The sequence below is a fragment of the Gallinula chloropus genome (genome assembly GCF_964237585.1).
Source record: "Gallinula chloropus genome assembly, chromosome: 2".
Taxonomy (NCBI): domain Eukaryota; kingdom Metazoa; phylum Chordata; class Aves; order Gruiformes; family Rallidae; genus Gallinula; species Gallinula chloropus.
This window is the reverse complement of record NC_140086.1, coordinates 43,744,876-43,768,119: the sequence shown is the minus strand read 5'-3', so window position 1 is coordinate 43,768,119 and position 23,244 is coordinate 43,744,876. Positions and strand designations below refer to the sequence as shown.

General features: G+C 40.7%; 1 protein-coding gene across 2 annotated transcripts in view; it reads right to left on the bottom strand.

The window, feature by feature from the left end:
• PCMTD1 (protein-L-isoaspartate (D-aspartate) O-methyltransferase domain containing 1) overlaps window positions 1–22,980 on the bottom strand; it is a 46,496-nt gene extending 23,516 nt beyond the window's left edge. The window contains exons 1-3 of one of the 2 annotated variants that reach the window (XM_084260819.1): window positions 22,788–22,817; window positions 8,878–8,964; window positions 3,760–4,184 (exon numbers count right to left, since the gene is read on the bottom strand). In XM_084260819.1, the coding sequence (XP_084116945.1) occupies window positions 3,760–4,066 (307 nt within the window). In that variant the 5' untranslated portion in view covers window positions 4,067–4,184; window positions 8,878–8,964; window positions 22,788–22,817. Of the gene's footprint in view, window positions 1–3,759; window positions 4,185–8,877; window positions 8,965–22,787 lie in introns of both variants that reach the window. The other variant, XM_084260820.1, reaches the window with a different exon arrangement.
• Between the last annotated feature and the right edge of the window lie 264 nt (window positions 22,981–23,244).

Genomic DNA, 23,244 nt, shown 5'->3' with positions numbered 1-23,244 from the left:
TCTCCCCACACCACTAGACAAAGTTATGTTTTGCATCTGCATTAATTACCAATGATTAAGAGCAAGGTGAAAGGCCAAAGGATTAATGGAAGAACAGGGTTAGAACTAGCAAAACAGTTTGATAGAATGGATTTTCTTAAGTATGTAGAAAAATCTGACTACACAAGTCAGTCTGATCAACTTTTTTCAACACAGAATTTAGCTGGAATACAGCAATTTATGATTTGGTCTGCATTCTGCTCTTTTAATTATGGAAATTTTATTACGGCAAATTTTTTCAGCCTTTGACAATTCAGAGATCAGGCATTATATCCCTTAGCCGCATCTGCTCTTCTATTTTGCAGGGGCAAAAAAAATTAGACGTCCATTCCTGATTTACTTATTAATTTACATCTAGAACACTGCATTTGCTCATCACAACTGCAACACTGCCTCCTCACAATCAAATCCAAGTATATTTCCAAGTCAATTTGTGTACCAAAAGGTAATGCTATTTTTCAGAAACAAGAAGAAATCATGAGATAGCATTATGAGGATTAGCCACATCAGGAAGGAATCTGAATCAGATAGTCACATTTGCTGTGGGGATTCTATATTTAACATGCACTTATAGCCCAGGGACTTTAGTCGCTGGAGCATAGAACTGGAAAAGGGAGAAGAAAGAGGAAGAAAGGAAAGTAAACATCAATAAGATTAGACAAAACTTATATTTATATCCTCATCTGCATTCTAAATCTTTCCCAAGTACTTAGCTCAGAAGTATTACTCCAATGAAACAGAATTCAATTTGTCTTTTCTAGGACACCAATTAACAAAACAGACCTAGGGTTATACCGAGAAAGGTTTCATTTTACTGCAAGAAAACAGACAGTACATGCCAGTAAGCTGATTAAAAATTGCAATTCTTAACATAGTTCAGAACGTTTTCTACTAGCTGAAATAAAACTAGTTCAATAGGTTACCATATGCAGTGTTCATAACACCTCTCAGATGAAAGGCAGGTAGATCATCCAAGGAATATTCTTACAACTTGTGACAAGATGTACCCCCTGTTGACACTCTTACCTACTGTACATTGTGTTTATTGTCACATTAGAAAAGCATTAGCATAGACAATCCCTTCCTAGCTGTTTAATTTTCTAATGCCCTTCTGCACAGTATTAGGCTATGATGTTTCTAACCAATGTAGTTACAATTCAATAGCATACGACAGCATCCAACGTATGCTTTCTTTTATAAAAAAATTAATCATCATTGCTTTAACCTCAAACTTTAAATTAAAAATGCATCAACAGATGTCCCAGAATTCACATATATATTCCTTTCAATACTTGATTTTGAAAAAAATACAAAAAAAAACCCGTTTCAATTGCTCCAACAGCTTGAAATCAAATCTATGAACACAAGACACATCATGATACACCACAGTATTCATAATTTAGAATAGAAATACAAGGCACATGTTCACTTCTTCCATCAGGAAAGCCACAGCTGTACATTTAAGCAAAGAGTCAGCAGTTTCTGAAAACGTGAAAATAGCTCCTCTCTTACTCTCCAAAGTCAACTGTTCTCTTTCAGCATAATGAGCTAGTTATTCCAGCATCCAGGAATTCCACCATCTAGCCTGCATTGTAAGTTATCAACACCATGTTTTAATCTCTATGAAGTGGTGGTTGGTTTTGGTGGCAGGTTTTTTTTTAGTATGCTACTGTATTTACAAGCATTTATCAGTTTCAAATTTTGCTAATTTAATCTAGTCATTTTGACACTGCCAAGGTGGCAGAAACACTACTCGCTACATTGTCAAATTGGAAGATGCACAACTACTGTCAAAAACCCACATGGTTCTCTGTTACTAATTGCAGTGCACACTGAAACCAGGTTTTAAAAGCACACAGGCTTCTAAAAATACGGTTTATTTGTCAGAAAGTTATTTATTTTTAAGTTAAGAGATGCTGTTCCCTGGTTTAAAACAAACACTAAAATAAAGAACTATTACATCTAACTAGAAATTTTATTGAAAGGAGCAGAGTAAAAAAAGGCACACAAATTTTAGTTATACCTTCCATGCCTCAGCCTAGCATTCAAACCACATTTCAACACTTTGAAGATTAAGTACAGCACAACACAATCATGTGAAGTCTGCTTCTGTAAAGTAGTGGAGCAGTGGCTGCTCCAGGGTCCTCAGCACTGCTAGAAGAGCATCAGCACCTGAGCTGGCTTTGTGGGTGTAACTGCTCCTCAGGAGCTGACAGGCAACACAACCTTCTATAGAAGACAAGTCTTTTCCTGTTTAATTTCTTCAAATCCACACACAATGTTCTGAAGGACAGGTATTCCAGGAGCATTCAACAGCCAACAAACAGCCACTCAGGACAGGTTAAATACAGAGATGCAAGTGCAATATACGTAAGCCAAATTTTCTTTTATAAACATCATGATTAATAAAGAACACTGATACAACAAAGCTTTCCATAATGCAGAGAAATAAATTAATACCATTACTCACTACCATAAGCACACATTTTAAGAAAAAAAATATAATGGACCGATATTTACTGTTTTAATACTGAAATAGAACTCCAAACAAAAATACTACAATCCAATTAAAACTATTTACTCTCAAACAGAAGTGCTCTTGAAAGAGAAAAAGCAACACTAAGAGTAGACTTATTTTCATTTTTTTAACCTGTGAATAAACACAGTTTCTGTTTCCAAAGAACAGTATACTGTCTCTTGACTTTATCTGCATTAACTGTATCAAAATATGCTGCTGGAGATGTCAACAAACAATGTCTGTTATGTACTATTAAGGATTATTTCTACTCTTAAATCAGTAAGAACAGATGACTAACTAAACTATTTGAAAATTAACCAGACAACTCTTCACACTTCGGTTATGTATGTAAATATGTGAAATACGTCTATTACCTATCAGCAAGTTTTCTGCAACCAAGGAAATATGAAAACTGTAATATAGTCAGTAAAATTACATCTGTGAAAGCTACTTACTAATTTTTTTTCATGCAATTAAAATTAGTTTTTGAAAAAAATCTGTTTGTATACAGTTTGTATTGGGGAGAGGGGAAGAATTAAAGTATTTTCTTTCTAAGGTAGGTTCTTCAATTTAGAAAGCAGTATGGTATTCCATGTTTTTTTCCATATAAGACATGTATTTGAAAACAGAATAAAACCACAGTGCTAATCTGCTAATTTTTTTAAACTTACAGGCATACAGTGCTTAAACAGTCTTAGTCTACATTCCCAATCTTTCTCACTAATAAAGCACATATATTTTAAAGAACTGTTTGAATACTGGTATTTATTTTCAGTTGAGTTTCTTCAAGAGTCATTAACTTTTTTAATTAAGCTTTTTGTCTCTATAAACTGAAGATCAAAACAGTAATGTGGTATAAGGGAATAAACAGTGTAGACTAAAATTTTAGTCCTCAAAAATCGTGCCTCCATGCCTTTTCCATTTAAGCAGCAAGAGGACTGTTTCTTTTCAAATGAAAATTTTAGACTACAGAAAGGCAGCCAGGAACAACTGCATCTTCCAAAACACTCCATAAAAATGTCACTGGACAGCAGTGCCAGTGAACATCTTGTAGGTAACACATGGTATTTTAACAACCCATCTCCAACACCCAGCCTTTGCGTAGTACTGTAACTTTTAAAGTAGTAAAGTCTCACAGGGCTTGTATAATCTTCTAAAAATATACAGAAATATTATATTAAAATAAAAAACATTCAAGTTACCTAAAATTAATCCCACCATTGTACTCAAGTATCCGGTTCCACTGCCCAGATTTAGAAAAGATAATCCAGGCTGAAGCTTCAGTGCTTCCATGACTTCAGAATAAATGCAAGGTGCTGACAAGTGTATATTCCCATGCTTCCAGGCCAAGTCTTTGTAAGCATTGTCCCTGTATCCTTCCAGATAATAATCACCACGATCAATCGCTCTGAAGGCTTGCTCCACACTCTCAGTGCGAATGTACTGAGCTTCTTTCAAATTATCAATTAAGTCATCGTTGTCTTCTCCAGCACTCACAGCTCCTCCCATGCTGAATTTCTATGATAATTCAATTAGTTTGCAAAATACATTAGGAGGAGTTTTCCCAAAAGTGTAAGTATGCAATGGATTCTCAGTTCTTCCTTCAGAAGCACATCACAAACGAATCCTGGAAAATAGATGTTTACAGAACTTGAGTTTCAAAAAGAAGAACAAATCAACAGCTATTAGAGGGTGACGAAATAACATCAGCACTGGATCAGGAGAAGAACTGTTAAGAATGAGGACAGCTAGTATTTAATTAAAATTCTGCCCTTCTGATTTTATTTCAATCCAATGTTTTTCATCTTAGATTTAATATGTCGGCACAGGCTGTCTACATGAGTAAGCAATGCAGCCCAAGAGTTTACACAGACAGTGAAAACACTACAGTGACAAGAACCTATCACACCTCTTACTATAAATTTAGGGAAGGACAGTAACTAGCATTGGACTAGCTCTGGTCCCATCCTGGAAACTCCATGTCCAGCAGCAGCTGGGGCATGTACCAACTTAGTTACTTTTAGAAGGAACAAAGGAACTGGGTTTTCATACTCTGCAAATCACCCCACAGCCGGAGGTACAGCCTAGTGAGTGGTGATGTCCAGGAGATGCTTCTCCTACATTTGCTTTTGAGTGCAACCAGAATATTAATGCACACACAACCACACACTGCTCCATTCTGGACTCAGCACAGGAACCCCCCCCTGAGTATCCCAGTTCCTCCTATTGTCTGCTGTCTTCACTAGGTGAGAAGGAATTCCTTAAGAACCTAAAAGTCTTCCACAACTTCCCACCTCTGAATTGACCAGCTAGTTTAATGAATTCCACACAGCACTAGATTTTATCTGCAGTTATTACATTATTAATCACTAAACCTATAAAAGAAAAACGTAAGTTAGCTGTTAACATGTGCAATGTTCCATGAATTACCAGAAAAATAGCAAGACTGGAAGAAAGGAGAAAAAAAGTTTAATCCACCACTTCTAGATAGAGTTCCCACAGTGAGCCAGTTGTAAACATTACAGCCAGCTTAGTTTGAAAAAAAAAAAAATCTTGGTGCATGTTCTAGGTAACCCAGTTAACAAAAGAAAAAAAGAAAAAACACAGACTCACCCTGACTAACCACACTGCTATCATCTTTTTGAAAATTCCACCTGCCTCTTCAAACAAGCATATTTCAGCAAGAAGTCTTTTTAAAAATACAAATGTGATCTTTTATCTGAAATTAATGCAGTTCAGCAAATTCCTGTTTTACATGTGCCTATGTGTGCGAATTCATGAGTCAGGAATTCACAAACAACCCAGATGCCCAAGGTCATTTAAGTTACACTAACAAAGCTGGTTTCTAAGTCTACCTTGTTGGGACCAACACAATAGTTTTTACAGTTAAATACTTGAACTAAGAACATCCTTAAAACAGTAATGAATCCTTTCCAAATGTTCAGCAGGTGTCTATCAAAACAGTACTGAAACCTTTTGGTAAAACTGAATAGAAGCTATGAGAAACTACAAGCAACTTCAAATCTGTTTACCTCCCCCTTACCAAAATAAAACACTTTCGGGGTTTGAACTGGTTTTCTGCAGGATTAAACAGCAAACTGTAATGATTCTGAAGCAGAGCACTGAAACATCCTTGCAAATGAAAACTGTGTTCCTGCGTTACACCTGTCTAATGATCAAATTCACTTTTCTGAACACCAAGCTCAGAATCAAGAGAGTACTGAAACTGAACTATTAGTTCTGAGCAGGAAGAGCACAAATATAAAGATGCATATAATCCTAAACAAGGGAAAGCTATGATTAAAACTTTGAAGTTTTGGCTTCTTGCTTTATAATAAAGTTTCTACAGTACCCAAAACTGTACAATTCTTATCCCTCCCATCTACATGGTCATCATAAAACTGTCTTGTAACAGAGAAAACCTCATTTCAATTTGCAGTTCTGACACAAGCATTTCCTTATTGCACTTGATTTAAACAAAATACCATGTTGCTAATACTGATGAGTAACTACACAGTACCAGTGCTAGGATATACATCTAGGTTTAAAATTTCAAGTACCCCAGCTCAGGTTACCAGATCATAGAGTCACGATGCTAAACTACAAGTATAGTTAAAAAAAGCAGGGGAAGCATAATGGCAGAATCACGGGCGAAAGGACAACTGTTCACTACTCAACTGTGGGCTTCTGCCTGAACTAAAAACAATTCTCATTCACATCCTGGAGTGGAAAGAGAGACTCATGAGGCATTATCATTGACCATCAAGAAAACCTTTGGTGAAAGTAGAAAAACAGCACTTCTCAAGATCCTGGTGTTTCACATCAGAGTTAAGTAGGCTTCCATGTGTCCAACCACACAGGAACATCCCCTTCCCTCTATGAAAAAACTGAAGGGCATTTCAGACAAGTAACGTGGAACTTGAGCAAGAATTATTTCTTAAAAAGTTAAAAATAATTTGTAGAAATATTCCAGCCCTGCTCGCTTGCCTCTAGTTGTATCAAACTTAAAGTTCAATAAACTGCTGAATCAGTCAAGTAAATCATCTACATATGGCAAGTTTTGCCACCCCTTCGTCCCCAAAAGTTCATTATTTCCTTGAGGTATGTTTGGAACTAATTTTAACTAAAAAGTAAATGCAATAACTGAATTTCTTTACGACTGATGCAGCTGGTACATCTGTGAAACAGAAACACTTCCAGCACTACCTGCATTCGCCACCTCGCACCAGCAGATGGAGAACTTCACCAATTATCTACACTCAACTGGCAAGCAAACACACACACGGCAGATGGCAAAAAGCTACTCTTCTGACCTAAACAAAGCTTTGCCGTCCCTTCTAAAAACATTTCTTTCACTAGCCTCACATAACATTTCTTTTCTAAAAATAACATTTGCAAATTTCAATACAATCACTACGTTAAACCAGAAGTAATTCCTTCAGGTACTTTGTAATTTGCTATTACTGGTATTATTTGACAGCTGAAGTTACTCTAAGTATCATACAATTTTCTACTGACGACACCCACCAACTGCTTCACCTTCATTAATGGTTATCATGCAGAATCTCAACGGCAGGGACAGAAAAGCTGCGGTACACAACGTGACACTGAAGAAAGCAGGGGAGAACGCAAAAACAGAAGCCTCTTCTGAAGGCTGGGACACTTACTCTGCAGAACAGACTGGCTACTTGGAAGTGTGGTTGAGGGCTGCATCTTACTCTAGATACACAGCTCCAGATGAAAAAAAAAAATGCCATTAGGTAGACACAGTAATACTGTTTGCTTTATGTTTGCTTTCCTTAGCTACCGTGTTTCTACAGCTATACATAAGCAAAAATGCTACTCAAGTGGAAAGTATGTTTGTTAAAAAAAACACCCTACCTAAGAAGTTCGAGAACTACATCTTTTCATGAAAGGTGACCTTTTCTGCCACAGAGAAATGTTTGTGATAATTTGCTTTCCACCAATGGTTTTATGTTTGTAAGCCTTTTGCCTTACAAAATTAGAACTATTTGCTTCTAACAGAGGCAACAGACATGTCAAGACAGATGCAGTTATCTCTTATTTAAACACACAAACACCTCACAAACTGTTTTAGCACAGCTAGAGAAAAATGGCAAGTTAGTCAAAGCTTCTTTGCAACAGATGACCCAGGACCAAGACAGCAAAGCATACACTGATAAAACTTTCCATGCAGCTGCAAAGCTCACAGAAAGCATCCTGTGAAACTCACCGATATTTAAATTTCAATATAGTCTTAAATAAAGATCACTGATTAAAACCACCTACAATTTAGAAACCCTCTATTTCTCATTCCACGCTACTGATTTTATTTTTACAAGTATCTACAATATTCATGTAAATGTATATACCTGTCCACGACTACACTTTTAGCCAATTTCAATTTCACCAGAATTATCATAATTTCTGATACTTTTTTAATACTGTCACATTAATTGAACAGGTGTTCTGTGGCTAAGAGTGCTAGCAATTTGAATGCATTTTAATTCTTCACCATTTTAAGATATGCAAAATTCTTAGCTGAGAAGTTGGTAAACAGCTGTACGGTTGGACATCTTTTTTTGCCAATTCTCAAAGGGACTTAAGTTTTGCACATTTCTGAATTTTACAGATACATTTACACTTCAAGTTAACACTTTAGGTCACTGAGGACTTGCACAACCTCTTAAACAGGAATTAAATTCCATGCGAGTGAGGTATCCACTTGATCTGGCAGACAAAAACCTCGTATTTGCTAAATCCTCACATCAGGTCTTAAAAATGTAGTATCTTGCAGTACTGACACATCCTGACTATACAAATGACTCCTTAAAAATACAATTCTGTGAGCCTACTAACTTGACTCGTTTCAACGGGTAGAAAACAGAAGATATAATAAATAAAATCAGCAATATTTCACATCTGTTCCTCAGTGCAAGTCTCCTCCTCGTAACTATTCTCACTCAAGATAGCTTGGACCACACCAGATCAAGACTGTGATAACATTACTTTAAGTTCATAGATGGCAAGATGGAATTGCTTAGTGAAACTTCGCCCTTACCCAGGAAAGGAGGAGGGGGAAGAGACAAAATAAAGGACTGAGCTACTCATTAATGTAGGCATAGGAGTCAGCTGTTAATTTAAAAAAAAAATATTCTATGACAAGCAATAGGAGGAAATTAACAACAAATGCACAAAAGGGCCTGAAACACTTCAGTCCATTTAACAGTTTCAGTTTACTCATGGCTGAAGTCAGCAACACCACCTCAGCCAGCAGAGGTTTAAAGTTTTCCAGGTCACCAACCAAGTATTGGACCTACTTCTGTTCAGCCTTTATTCATGCCACTCCTGCAGCTGTAAGGATCTCAAGATCATGTTTTGTCTCTCCTCATCCCATCCAGCAACTCCTACAACAAAAGGACTCCATTTTAGTTTAGCTTCCCCTTTCCTCCCAAGTATTATAACAGTGCACACACGAGGAAATTCAACTCCAAACTGCAGAGCCAAGTATAAGATTTCAGCAGGTCTTTCTGAATAAACAGAATGATTGATTACTATCTGCAAGGAAAAGAGAAATTATAAGATTAGTTTCAGCAGGCAAAGGCTGGAGAAAACCAAAATGTGAACTGTGTGCTAGAAGTAATTGTAGTAGGTGACTATAAAAATCAGAATAAGCTGTGGAACACAGAGCTATTTCAAAATGGAAGTCTTGACAGAGATTTTTTTTTAATCTTTTATATATATGCCTTGCTACAAAAGGCAGTAAAAAGTTTAAGTGTTTTGGAAAATAAGCTGTTACTTGAATTGCCTCCTCTTCAACAGCTATTTGTTTTGTCACACCAAATAATTTAGGAGAAAAACAGTTGGGGTTTTTTTTCAGGATTTAGTAACATACTACTGAGTGCATTAAGGGAAACTGCATTGGAAACACTGCATGTTTTTGAAGTCTATAATCTACACTTGTCTCACTCAAAAACATTCGCTCCTAACCTACTGTTCAGTAGATCATTTCAGGAAGCTTTTCAAGTTAAACAGAAGCAAGTACAAAAACAACTACAGTCAGCTCTCCGATGTAACAATTCCACAAAGCATACTTCAAGGTTCTTTGTAATATAGCAATGGAACAAGGAACAGACCACAGGATTAATGTTAAGCCAAATGAATGTAAACAGCTACAACTACTGACTTAACCTGAATTGCATTGACCTACTTGGGCAGAAAGTGTTTGTCAAGTCTGATGTAAGCTTAAGCCCTGATCCTCCTGTTTAGGCCTTCAGCAGCTGTTTATACAAGATTCCAGGTGTGTGCTTGCTCTCACTCTTCCTCCACCTCCAGTCACCTGAACATGCCAAACAGAAGACGTGGTACCACACTTCTCTCAGAAGATGCACTGAAGCTTACTGTCCTCACAAGTGCATCAGCAGCGAGTGACAAGCACACCAGGGCACATTTCATGGTCCAGTGACCCTTGATAGTTACACCAGGCCATAATTTTTTTACAATCTTGCTAAATGTCTACTGAACCTTTCTTATACGTTATATATATATCAGTTCTGTATGTCAGACCTGTTTTCAGGTATGCTGATAAATACTTCAAAAATCATCGCCTTTTATTACAAAGCAAAACAAAGAATTGTACTTAATTCCTAGATGAAACATCACACACAGCTTCACACCACATCTGGACTAATTTCACCTTACTGCCTATAATCTAGGCAACCAAAAAATAATTGCAAAGCTAAGCCTCTCATGCCTCAGAAGCCAGTTCTTCAAGTCTCCCACCTGTGACACCACTAAGGTGTCCTAGAAGACTAGTTCAAAACAAAGAAAGAAGAATTCACCATTTCCACCTGAGATAGCTAGCAGTCTAGTTTGTCACACTGGGGTAAATGTTAAGTTTTTGTACTGCTAGAATACATGGTAGCTCCTGAAATCTAAAGGTGTAGATCTATACCCAGTAAGTACTAAAGCAGCTCTATATCATCAAAGAGCATCCTCAGCTGTGATCTCTATCTATTTAGGGCTGTGCTTATAATTCTCTAATAGTTGTCACTATGGTCACCACAGATCCAGCTTCAGTATTGGGATCCTAGAATGCCCTCTGGGCCATTCACTGACCTTTCTTAATGACACCCTGCAAAAACTCCCTGCTAAGAGACAGGAAAGCTGTCTCACTGCCCTAGTTTACTGACTCATTAATTCCAAGTATACCTGGTGGTCACCTGCACAAAATTATTCCCCATACACACACACACCCACCTCAAATGTAGGGAGATCTTTGGGATTTGCCACCCTACAATCATTCTGAATCTAGTCACTCATGTTACAAAAAAAGCTTTAAATTGGGAACAAGCACAGAAACATTCCCTCCTCTAAACAGGATCTGCTGGTATTGTTTCAGTTTTTATTTTAACCAGTATCTGCCATAAAACTTGTTAACAAATGCTTTTATTTGTAAAATGAAAAAGCTTCTATGATGAGAGGCTGATGAGATGATAAAACAGCTCTGGAATACCCCAGTTAGCCCACCTTTACAAAAAGGTTCATGAGATCTTGAGCAATTACTGGTGCAGAAATCATTAGTCTGTCAGGCTTAGAGTTTGTGCATTACTGATAGACAGTGTTAATGATAAGTTGCTGTTCAGACCCCAGAACCAGCTTCTCCTCATATTCTGAAGCAGATGAACAGAAGTGCTGATAAGAAAATACATTCTTAAGTAGTCCAAAACTCACTTTCCAAAGCAGAAAGATCCTGATAGTGTTCTCAGAAAAAAAACAAAGAACTAAAATCTGTTGTTATTCCAGTAATACTGTATGCAATTCCAAAAACAAAAACCTAAATTATTTCAATAAATTCAGAGAGCAGCATTAACTGCTAACTAAAGGCTGGATGCCTGATTGACAGTGACAAGAACTGACGTCTATGGCAGCATATGACGCAGCTTGAGTGGTAAAACTAGATAGTTCCTGGTAGTATTATTTGATCAGAGCAGTGTGACATGCTTTTTTCCCCTCAGTATGCTGTGATAAGACATGAACAATAGCTGCCAGCCTGCTGCTTAGCGTTATTAGTGGTCAGCTATACACAAACTGGTGAGCTCATCTCAAGAGGTGTCTATATACCTTCATCAGTGAACACCAGCTCTGCCCCAATTTTATATACCCTGCAGTATCCCATCAACTGTAGATTTCCAAACAATTAACATTGTCTCTCTACCCACACCAGTCCAAAACATCTAGTGGCACTTCTTTGTAAGACATCACATAAAATTGTCTCATATCTGGGGAGCCCAAGATGGCTTAGTGACTGGTCAAAGTTCCACTAAAAGATCTCGTACGCAAAGGATGTCAACTTAACCCCATGCCCAACATACAGGTTCCTCATCCTCCCTCTGATAGCAGTGTCCATGAAAGCACCTAGCAGCCCTCTTGCAGCCCACTTTGTAAAGGTCTCAGCTCCTCAGAAGTGTGCCTACAGCTCTGCCTACCTTCTGACTGTAGCTATTTTAAGTCTGTCCAGTACAAACTGGTTTGAAGACTACTGCTTTATCACAGACTGTCTAGAAAAAAGACGAGAAGCTTCTCCAGAGGGCCTAACAGACCCACAGAAACAAGAAGCACCAGGTAGCAGCAGCTTCTTCACCGGCAAGACTAAAATACCAGGACTTCACAATACAGATAGGTATCAGTGATGCTTAATACATCCAGATGTCTGATATTCCCAGAGTCCATACCACATACCTGTTTTTCAAAACAGAAACTGCTGTCTGTGCACATATTCCACAGGAATTAGCGAGCTAGAGTTACCAGGCTGCAAAACTGATCACCACAATGCAAAGCTTTGTACAAGATCATTTACCAGACAATACTCATTTCACACAAGTTTATATATGTTGTAACAGTCAAATGTTAAGAACTAGAAGAGCTCAAGAAAGATATGTAAAACACCCCACTTTTGGAATATCTAGACAGCTTTAGTCTGGAAAGGTGAAAGGCATACAAGTGACACAAAAATCTCTGCTAATTTTAACATTATGACCCTGACCATAAAGTGCAGTAAGACACCCTGACATAAAGGGCAAGTCAAATACTCAGTATTTAAAAAAAAAAGAAAAAAGCAACCAGTTTCTCTTCATGACAGGAAACGCTTAATAGTTTAATTCGGGGTGACTCGAAGGTAGCAAACCACAGTAAAATATGATGTTCCTTTACTTTCAGTATTACCTTCAGAGCAACCAATAATGGCAGGGGAAGGAGGGGGGGAGCAGAGTAGAGAAGAATCCTGTTTTGAAATACAAAGCAGGTTTAGTACAAGAACTGAAACACTTTCCTCACCTTTTACCACAAAAGTAGTTTCCTCTGCTCTAAGTTCTTAAGCAGATCAAGTCACAGGTCTCATAATTTTGAGTAGGTTAAATGTGGCCCATGACAAAATTTCAGCCAGTGCTAAAGTTCAAAAGCTTATTGCACATGAACTTTTAAAATTATTTAAATAACTCACTTCCAGCAGCAACAGAACAACATACTCCTGTTGCCTTCAGCAAAAGAAAATAGAAAGGAGGTCAAGTGTAAAAATAGAAGATGGTTACATTCCTGACACTTGAAACCTCATCTTACAGCTATGCATTTACTGCAGTCTCTACAAAAACACCCAGCCCCATGCCCCACCCCCCCCCAAAAAAAAAAAGAATCAACTTTATCAAGTTTCAAGTGCATTAAAACCTCTGGGCTTTCTGATCTTTAGAAACAGATTTAGGAGAGTCAAAATAGCATGCAATATTCACGGCATAAACAACTTTGAATTCTGTTATTATCAAAATGTTTACTGTCACAGCCTAAGAATCTCAACTTTCACTTACTATGTGTCCCCTTATGAGACATTAATAAAATAAAAAATTTAAGTACTGATCCTGTCTACTAGATTCTTAAAATAGTCCACTGTAAATACAAGTGTGTTTTGATAACTTACTTTATTAGGCCTGTAATCCTCAAGAGGGATGAATGAATAAGGCCTACTCCTGTTTCCAGCTTTTCTTCCTCAGCATCACGATATACCATTATTTCACTGATGCAACTTTCCAGAAGTATCACACTGCATTCACCAATTTTTTTTCAACTGTTAACTTGCTTACTAAAGCACACGCACACTAAGAGTTCATTTTCTCTTGTCAACAAGAACAAAAAAAGTTGGATATCTACTTGCACCTTACTTCTTCCTTTTTAATCCCCAAATACTGTGTATCTCAAAGCACCAGACACTTCAAGGCACCTCTCTGCTTATCTTCCAGACATAATATAAATCCACAAATTGTGTACTCTAAATTGACATGACCTTGTCCATAAATCCTTACTTCTTCAAACGTCCAATGCCTATTTTTATAAAACATATACTCAAAATACACAAGTCACATGTAAACTAAATCTACTTTAAAAAAACCTATCAAAGAAGTACTTACATAATGCAAATCATCCAGAAAAATAAAAAAAAAAATCAACTCTTTTACAATTTAAAAGGTTACAGCATTAGCACTATTAACAAAGCCTGTTGCAAGAGCCTCTTCCACAAAACTTCAGTGTTCTCTGGTATTCTCCCTGTTCCTGTTGCTACTGAAATACCCTATTTTGAGGTAACATTTCAAAATATGTGCCTCTCCAGGGCACTTTTCAGACAGAGGGGTGACTGCTTACAGGGCCACCAGATTTACCTACTGTAGGATGCAGGAGAAAAGCTCTTGTGGACTGCACAAGCCCTGTTATGTTTAGGGTGGGACCCAAAGGTGGGGGCAAAGAAAGGGTCAAAGCGGCTTGGAGACAAAGAGCACAGGAAAACCAGGGCTATGGTAACAAGAGGGTGATGTTCCCTGTGAATAAACTGCAAGCCAGTATGCTTGTCCAGCTCCGTTCCAACTCACCACTGCCCTGTCTGCCCACTAATCTCCTTCCCCAGCTCTTTTTCTGAGGCCTTAATGAATGTGCATCTATGTCTACACAACTAGCAGAGTCAGACCACAGGTCACAGAGATCTATGGGTGTGTGGTGCCAGCAAAGGAAGGTGTGAGGTTTTTGTCAGGGTGTGATCACAGGGAACAACAAGCTGCACTAGCCAGCAAACTAGCATTGCAGCCTGGGATACAGGTACAGACCAGAATGTCCAAGTGAGGCAACTGAAGGAATTGCCATCTGGAAGAAAACAGGGCTCTGAGTGAGCTGCTGGAGAACCTGTGATGTTTTTGGAGTGCAGAGGGAGGGTTTGAGCCTACGTGTGTTTGTGCAAGAGGAAATGGGGGTAAATGGACCTAAGGGACAGTTTCAGGGTAGAACAGGTTGTCTAAATTCAGTAACTGGGAGGATCCACACTACATACTGCATGTGATTGCCACTAGCAGACATATGGCTTGACCATACAGAAGGGACAACAGGATAAAGCCATTGGTGCTGTTTGTGCTCACATTTGTGCTGTCTTCTGTGCTGATGCAGTGGCCAACTGCACATTTACACACTAAGTGCATTTGTGTTCTAGTGAGAATAAACGTTTAGTCTCACCACTGGCTGGATCTTGGGGCATGCATGCCTAAACTATGAATAGAAATACCTGAACAAAACCCCTTAAAAGCCTTCCTTAAGAGCATAAGCACATTTTTTTTTAACTTTAAAGTGGTTATGCATCATTTGTCCCCAGATACGAATCAAGTACTATTGCAAACATGGCTCCCAAGTTATGATTTACTTACTGTACAAACAGCAGATGCAGTCTGGAGGGGATGCAAGCACATTCAGCAAGAAATGGAAGTTGAAAACCCATCATTTCTTGATATAGTAGCTGTACACTTCAACAGCATTAAGTTCATCCCCACAATCCTCCCCCATCAGTCATCTGTCAGGCACACAAAGCTTGTGGTTTTCACCTGAGAGGAGTGTAGTTTACAGATGTAACACAAGAGGCTGCTACAGTCACATAACCTGCCTTAGTTACATCATTAACAACTCTGGTTTATCCAGACCATCCCAGAACTGAGAAGTTAAATCCTACACTGGCTTTTTCTGACAACTGAGTTACTCCAGAAAACATGACAGAATCTCAGGAAACTCATTATGAGTCTTAGTCATAATGAATGCATAATTAACTGAAGTAAATAGGCAGAGACTAAGGCCTATGATGCAGCTGTCAGCAGAAGTTGAAGAAACTCAGCAACTTGCCTTTTCAATGTCCTTCATTTCACTGACCTCGGGATTGCAATAATGCCAAATTTAGTTTGCTGAAGGAAGAACACAGCAAAGCTTAAGAAACTGGACAGTAGGTGACTACGCTGAATAGAAACAGAACCACACTTAATCCTTCAAAGGGAAAAAGGGGAGAGTTTTGCAATAGACAGCAGGATCACATGCCCCTGCAGAGTAAGAGCCAGCAGTCCTCACCTGCCAGAATCCACCAAGAGTAAACAAAAACTTTATGGGTGTCAGATTTTTCAGGTGGAAATCAATCCTTTAATGGCAAACTGATGTTCTAGTAGAAATATTCACAGCATTCCTGATTACTTGAAATTACTAGTACTGCAGGAATATTAACCATTCACTTTGTTTACTGAAATTAAGCATCTCCTTTAGTGAGCTTCAGTTTGCTCTTTCAGCAATGCTAACTTGCATAAGTTTTAACCGCACCTATTCAAGCAAAACCAATTGTGTTGAAAACGATTACAAGGACAGTGGCTCCGACTCTTATCTTTTTTTAACTTTGGTATACAGACCATTACATAGCACAGTGGTTAGCACCATGGTCCTGACTTGGTCATGGAATATTACTTGGCTTTTACTTTCAAGTATTTGTCAAGAAAACCACGTGGTAATTCCTGAATGTCCACTGAAAACATGTGTTACAGAAATAAAAAATAAATTCTCAGAATAGTTACTGTTTCTCATTTTCCTCCCAACCACATGGTCCTCATTCCTCTTTCAATGTTAAAACCACCATTTATAGGAACCAAGCCTTTCATTTGGGACAGAGACACCACAGGCATACCAATTGCTGGATGCGATTCACTAGCTGACTCTCACCATGCACAATTCCAGTTACTATCAGCTTCACTTATAGAAGCCATACATTATGCCAGTAACATTGTTTTTGAGAAGCAGCTTTTTTTGTCATATGACCAGAGAATTAAGTAAGACAGATCACCTCATGCAAAGTGCTTGACAAGTTCTTTGAGATTTAGTTCCCTTCCACATGAACAGATAGCAAGTGCTATTTGTTTTGCTTGAAGGATAGTAGCAATACACAAATTTTGCATAGTCACATTGAGGTGTGTGTGTATTTTATCTAGTCTATTACCATATACTGCCTTTCACTACAACTTATAAAATTCTTACTGTGTAGGAACTCTTGATTTGACCCTAACTCATGCCAAAAAACAACTTGTAAACATCAGCTGGGGAAAACAGTATGTTCCCAGTAACAGTCTCCTGGTGAACATTATCCAGTATCAAACTTGTTGCTATTCATCCCAAAAATAGTTTTCAAAATCACTTAATTTGCCATTAGAAATATGCACCTGTAATTTAGGACCTCAACAAGCCACTTATTAAGAAAAAAGGAAGACAATCATAACTGCTAACAGTTTTAATAAGCATTCTCTATTGAGAAATCATGCAAACAAAAGGGGGTTTTGATAATAACAGCAAGCCCTTAATACTTGCTATGTGATTCAGGTGCTTAAACACAGACCTCTAATGCTATTTTAAGTGCTCATGCTAATTGCATGCTACTTGGCCTGTGATATGGCAACATTTAGTGTTAAGTAACACAACAGAAAACTCTTCCGCCCATATCCTGCCCTTGCTTCCCCACAAGTGAGAAGAGCTGCTGTTGCTGTGTGACTTAAGACTCCTAGACAGAGCACCAACGTCATAAAGGATGTGTCCTCTGAAAGGGATACTACAGTTGGGATTCAAAAGCAACCAGAGCAAAATCAAGGCACTGTCACCCAAAAGACTTGTGAGAAAACAAAGAATGAACCTGGAGTCCTTCTGACTTGTAAACAGAACCAAGCATGCAGTCCATCATCACCAGGTTCTAAAAACTGAGGACAGAGATCCTGTGCATAGTCCCTGTGTTGCCTCACAACTGTCTGGTCACACGCGTATTCTTCGTGCATGCATAAATGAACACACACACACTCTCCAGTAAAGCAACCAAGACAAAGGCTGCCCATTCTTTAACTGTGCAGCTACCTCTACTAAGATTCATTACTCCTGGCATCCTTTCATTTAAACTTCAGAAGAATGTAGGCCTTCACAAAATGCTACTTCACATCTAATAGCTCCACACTGACAACTCAGATGCCCTACAGCAACTTCATACACATGTCCTTCACACAGGATTCCAAACATCCCATGTTGCTATCAAACCACCTATTCTACGCCTATTAAGTTTAATTAGCTTTTAAACCTGATTTTAAGATTTTGTTGGCAAGTTCTGGATTGTTTCCTCAAGCAAGTTTAAGCATGGATTCTATTTGTCGTCTTCTACATCCTAGAAACACTGCAATTCCAAATTCAGCATTTGTTTTGCAACTGTATGCCAAGCATATACTTTAAGAAAACAGAGTGAAATGTAATACTTGAGAAATTCTAAGCCTCAATTATTTTAGTCACCTTCACAGTATCTTACATCTCCAACTCTATGCAACTTACAGAAATCAATGTTCTGCTCTTATAACAAGCTAGATCCTGACATCCTTTCTTCACAAAACATTATACAGAAAGGACTAAAAAATTACCCTTCATTAAATCCACTTTCTAAGCAGTGGCCTCCAACTCCTCCTTTTACAAGGCAGCTGCCTAACCAAAGGAGCAGCTTACTCCTGCCCCATGGTCACCTCCCCACAAGAACAAATCAGCCTAAGGGTTACCAGGTGACTCCTGGTCACCTCTAAACTATTATAGAGCTATGGAACTTGAGCTTTTGGATTTTTTTTTTTAAACTGCTGCATGTGTTTCCTCCTCACAACTAAGGACAATCTATATTTTTGTGTTTCAATTTAAAGGACCAATAAAATTTGATGAGAAACAAGTCACATACTAATCGCAGTAGCAATGGACAAGTGATAGGCACAACACTTGCACTCTAGATGGAGGGCCCAATACTTTGTTTTCAGAAATAAGTTTAACTGTCATTTCCAAAGACACTGTAAGTTTCACTTTAGGTCTTCCAAGCTTCCTAATAAGCTTTTGATCAGAAGTGTATTTAACAAGAATCCACACACATACATTGATCAGAATTTCAGGCTCCTTGTGAACATCACTGCCAACTTTGCACTAGTAACACTAACTCTGAAACACAAGTTGGCATGATCTACCTGGACAAAGAGAACGGAGAACCAACACTACTGTGGCAACCTGCTGATCTTTCAGTCCCACAAAAAGTCATATTCAGCATCCTAAGCTGCTACAAATTATATCCTTTCTTCAAAGCCCAGAAGCCCAACACCATTTTCTTAAACACAGCAGCAGCAGCAACTGCTTTAAGACTCTGTGTTGTTAAGCAGGTCTGAAGGCTCTCATTAACATACAGTGCACACAAATAAGCCCCAAAGGAATTGGAGCAGACTAGTTACTTCCTGATGTTTTAATATAATTATACCCATAGTATTTCACAAACTATTTAATTCTGCTCCCCAGAACTCCACAGAAATGGAGAAGTGTGATCACACTTTTGCAAAGTAGATACATTAGAAGAATTCTGCATCAGAACAATCCACCTCAGTGGGCTGGAGAAGAATCCACATACACCTCAACCTCTGACCCCACTGGAAGATTCCTACAGTACCAGTCACATACCTGATCATTCATTTGAGAACAAGATGGCACATACATTCTTCCCACCTTGCCTTTGAGGAATTTACATTCTAAGCAGGTAAAATAAATGGGATGATCGTACTTCATGATGTTTGTATTCAAGAATGTCAAGTGCTGTAGACTTCAAGGCCCTTTTCTTACACAGAGAGCTAATTAACCATCAGCTACAGACCATGGCTTTCAGCTCAGCAGGGCAAAACAGGAGATCTTTGTGACACTGCTGCTGGAACAAAGCAGGAAGTGAAAACAACAGGTAAACGTAAACATACTTCTCATCCAGAAAAAAGTAACTCGGTCATTCCTCACCACGTACTGAAGACTGAGATGAACATTCTCATACAGCCTATTTCAGAAGTGCTTTTAATATATTTGTTTGGGGGAATTGTGGAAAGTCCTGGAATAAACATCCCTGGAACATTGCATGTGAAAAGTCATCTTGTTTTTAGAACATCTCTGTGAAAAAAAAACATCACCCTGCATTACTAATCCTGTCTTGCAGCAGAACTTGGAATTTGGTCTTTGTGTTACTGGGTTTTTTTTTTTCCTTACAAGTTTGCCTGAAGTCACAGGCAATAAGCTTCTTAAAGACTTCCACCTTCAGCTTACACACCAAGTTTACAGAAACACAGCCAAGTGACTGCTCTGCTATGGTCCAGCACAAGCACTCAAAAACATAATACATGTCTGGCAGTCAGGTTCTATTCTTAGTCTCCTATTAGGCAGAAGCCTCTTCAAAGGGAGCTGCTGAAGCTTGGGGCAATCACTGCCAGACAAATACAAGCCTGAGCAATAAAATTTAGCAATCTGTCAAGATCAGAACTATAGAAACGGAAAGGCTTTATAGATTTATACATAATCTGTACCGCAACATTGAAACTGGCTGGTCAAATATCTAAACCAAGTCATGACACGAAGTCTGAGACTGGATTAAGGAAACCCTGTGAGAGACAATTAGGCAGAAAGATTTTTACAAGATTTCTGGAGTGAAGATCAGAGGTTATGCAGGGAAGGAACCTAATCCTGCTCAGACCCAGAGGTAACATCTGGTCATCCAGTGATGTCCAGTATTACATACTTATATCTGTTTCTGTGATTTCATGACATTCTCCTCACTTCAAACCTCCCAACAACATCCAATTGTTTTTTCTTGCATTTCTGCGGGACACTCACTGTTGTAAAGAACATCTGGCTAAGTGTCTGCCTCCAAAGCCCTCATTGTGGCTCTCTGACCTCACTCACGTACTTCTTGCATTCCTATCATTATATTATATTCACACAAAGTAATTTAAAATATGACTAGATCTTTCACACATTTGTCCACCTACACATCCAACATTTTTTCAAACTTTCCCAACACATCAGGCAGGAGTTCTGCAGAGACAGCTCCTTTTATCCAAGCCTGGTTCTTTCCAGAGATAGTCTGCCCAGTGTGGAGAGCAAGGTATGGGTCCTGTGGGGAGAAAAATGTATCATACATTTTATGATTGATTTGCAAGAATAATGAATTATGGCTACAAAGGCATTCCCACAACACACTCTCATCATTTACCAACTTCAAGTATTAGATGTTTTGCATCTTGCCCTTTGTATTGCAAAGAATGCTTTTAAGATGCACGTGGTCAAGAGGGATTTGGTATCTTCATTAATTGATTGGGGATTATATCTTGTCCTTAACTGTGTCTCTTACTTGTGTGTCTCAAAGTTTATTGTTCATTATAAGAAGAAACTTTACTTGCTTGCTGGAAAAGTCTGCAGTTCAACTGTGCTTGACTTTTGCTTGGCAGGCATAAAAATATACCCACTAAAACAGTAACTACGTGGGCACCTGAAAGTACTGCAAGGACACAAGCACTCTCCACATAATGTAGCAGTTTGGTACTTCCAACTCTTCTCTCACACAGTCCCTAAAATGTTTTCTTTCACTTTCCACCAAGAACAATAAACACACACACACCTTCCACCATAGGAGGCTTTTCTTTTTCCCCCCTTTTGCTGTCAAAAACAAGTGAGCTGCACGAAGCAGGCCCAGGCTGCTGACTGCGTATCAAATAAATGCCAAAATTCCTTCCTCCTCCGCCCTCCAACTTCACTGCGAGCCGCTGACAACTACCGGGGGGCGGGGGGGGAAGGAGGGTGACGACGGAGGAGAGAGAAGACCTGCACACGGACAGAGGAAAGCGGCCCGAGGTTTCGGGCCGAAGAGCAATCACATTAACCGCAGCTTAGCTACAGGCCGACGTGACCCCAGGACGCCTCTCCCGGCCCGATAACAACAAAGAAAACAGGGGAGGAGGTGGCTGCCCCGGAGCGAGTTCCTGCTCCTCCCCCTAACGCCGCTCCCAGCCAAAACAGAGACCACAATGTAAACAGAGACCAAGTGTGCGCGTAAGGAGAAGCGGGGGGTAGGGGCTGCCTCCTCCGCCCCCCCACCGCCGCCTCCCCGCCGCGGCTCGCGGGGCGGAAAGCGAAGTTACCGTGCATCTCGCACGCATTATTTACGTAAACAAAGTGCATTCCCCTCGCTCCTGCTACACCGAGTCCTCTCCCGGCGGAGTAAATACCCTTAGCCCGTGTTTTATTCTTCCTTGAGACAAAACCAAAACGTTTGCCTCACGCTCCCTTCTGCCTCCTCTAAAATTCCTCGGCCTGGAAGGCGCAGCCCCCCCACAGGGCTGAGGAAAGGGGGGGGGAACCCAACCCCAAGCTCCCGTCCTTACTGCATTTCCTCAAAGGCGAGAACTGCCGTCACAGGGAGGAGGCAGGGCGCAGAGCCGCAGCTGGGGGCGAGCGCTGCCCTCACCTTGCCCCCCCTCCTCCTCCCTCCCTCCCCTCTCCCCCTTCACCCCCCCCCCCCCCCCCCAAGATGTCAACACTGGAACCCTCCCATCTTCCCGCGGCTGGTTCCTTCAACCGCCTTTAGTCCCAGCCCTTTTCGGGCCAGTAATTATTTATCACGCAGACGGCGAAAGGACGCGGGGGGTGGTGGTGGGGGGGGGAGCGGTCGGGAGGAGGAGGAGGAGGAATGGGCTGCCGAGGGTGTACACGCACTCTCCTCGTCCCGTCCTTCCCCGCCCCGCAGTCGCGGGCGGCGGCGAGCCCTCGCCCTGTCCCGGCGAAAACAACCCCCCTCCCGCCACCCCCACACCTCCCCCCGCACCTCAGAGGGCGCGCGCCTGCGTGCCTGCGCGCGAGGCCAACGGACAATGGGAAGTCGATTGCCCGCGGAGGGGAGGGCAGGGGACCGGCGGGCCCCACTTCTTCCCCCTCAAACTCAACGTCTCGCTTGGCAGACGGCGGCCTCCGCGGCTGCTCCCCGAGGAGCGCAGCCCTGCCCACCCGCCCGGCCCCCCTCCTCGCACCCCCCCGGCGGGACACTCACCCGTTGCGCAGCGGGCCCCGGACCCTAAGGGGGCGGCAGCAGCGAGACCTGCCCGGGGCAAAGGCAGACAGGAGAGGGCCCCGCTCGTCAGCACGGAGCGCAGCGGTCGCGGCCAGCGAGGGAGCGGGAGCCCGTGCAAGCGAAGGGCGGCGTGCCCCGGCCCGCTTGGCGGAGGGGGTCCGCAGGTCGCCGCCACTGCGGTGTGTGTCGGTGTGAGAGACGGCGAGGGGAGGAGGGGCCCCAACAGCTGAGAGGATGTAAACAGAAGGTCACGTGACCCTCCCTCCGCAGGCGGCCGAACCCCCTCCGCGCCACGGGGCCGGCTTCAAAGGGGGAGGAGGGGAAGGCGGGAATGCGAGCCTCTCGGCTCCGCTACGAGCTGTGATTGGCCGCGCTCTGCCAGCCTGAGAGCCAATGGAAGGCAGGCGTTCGCGACGGTCGTCACCAGTCGCCTGGG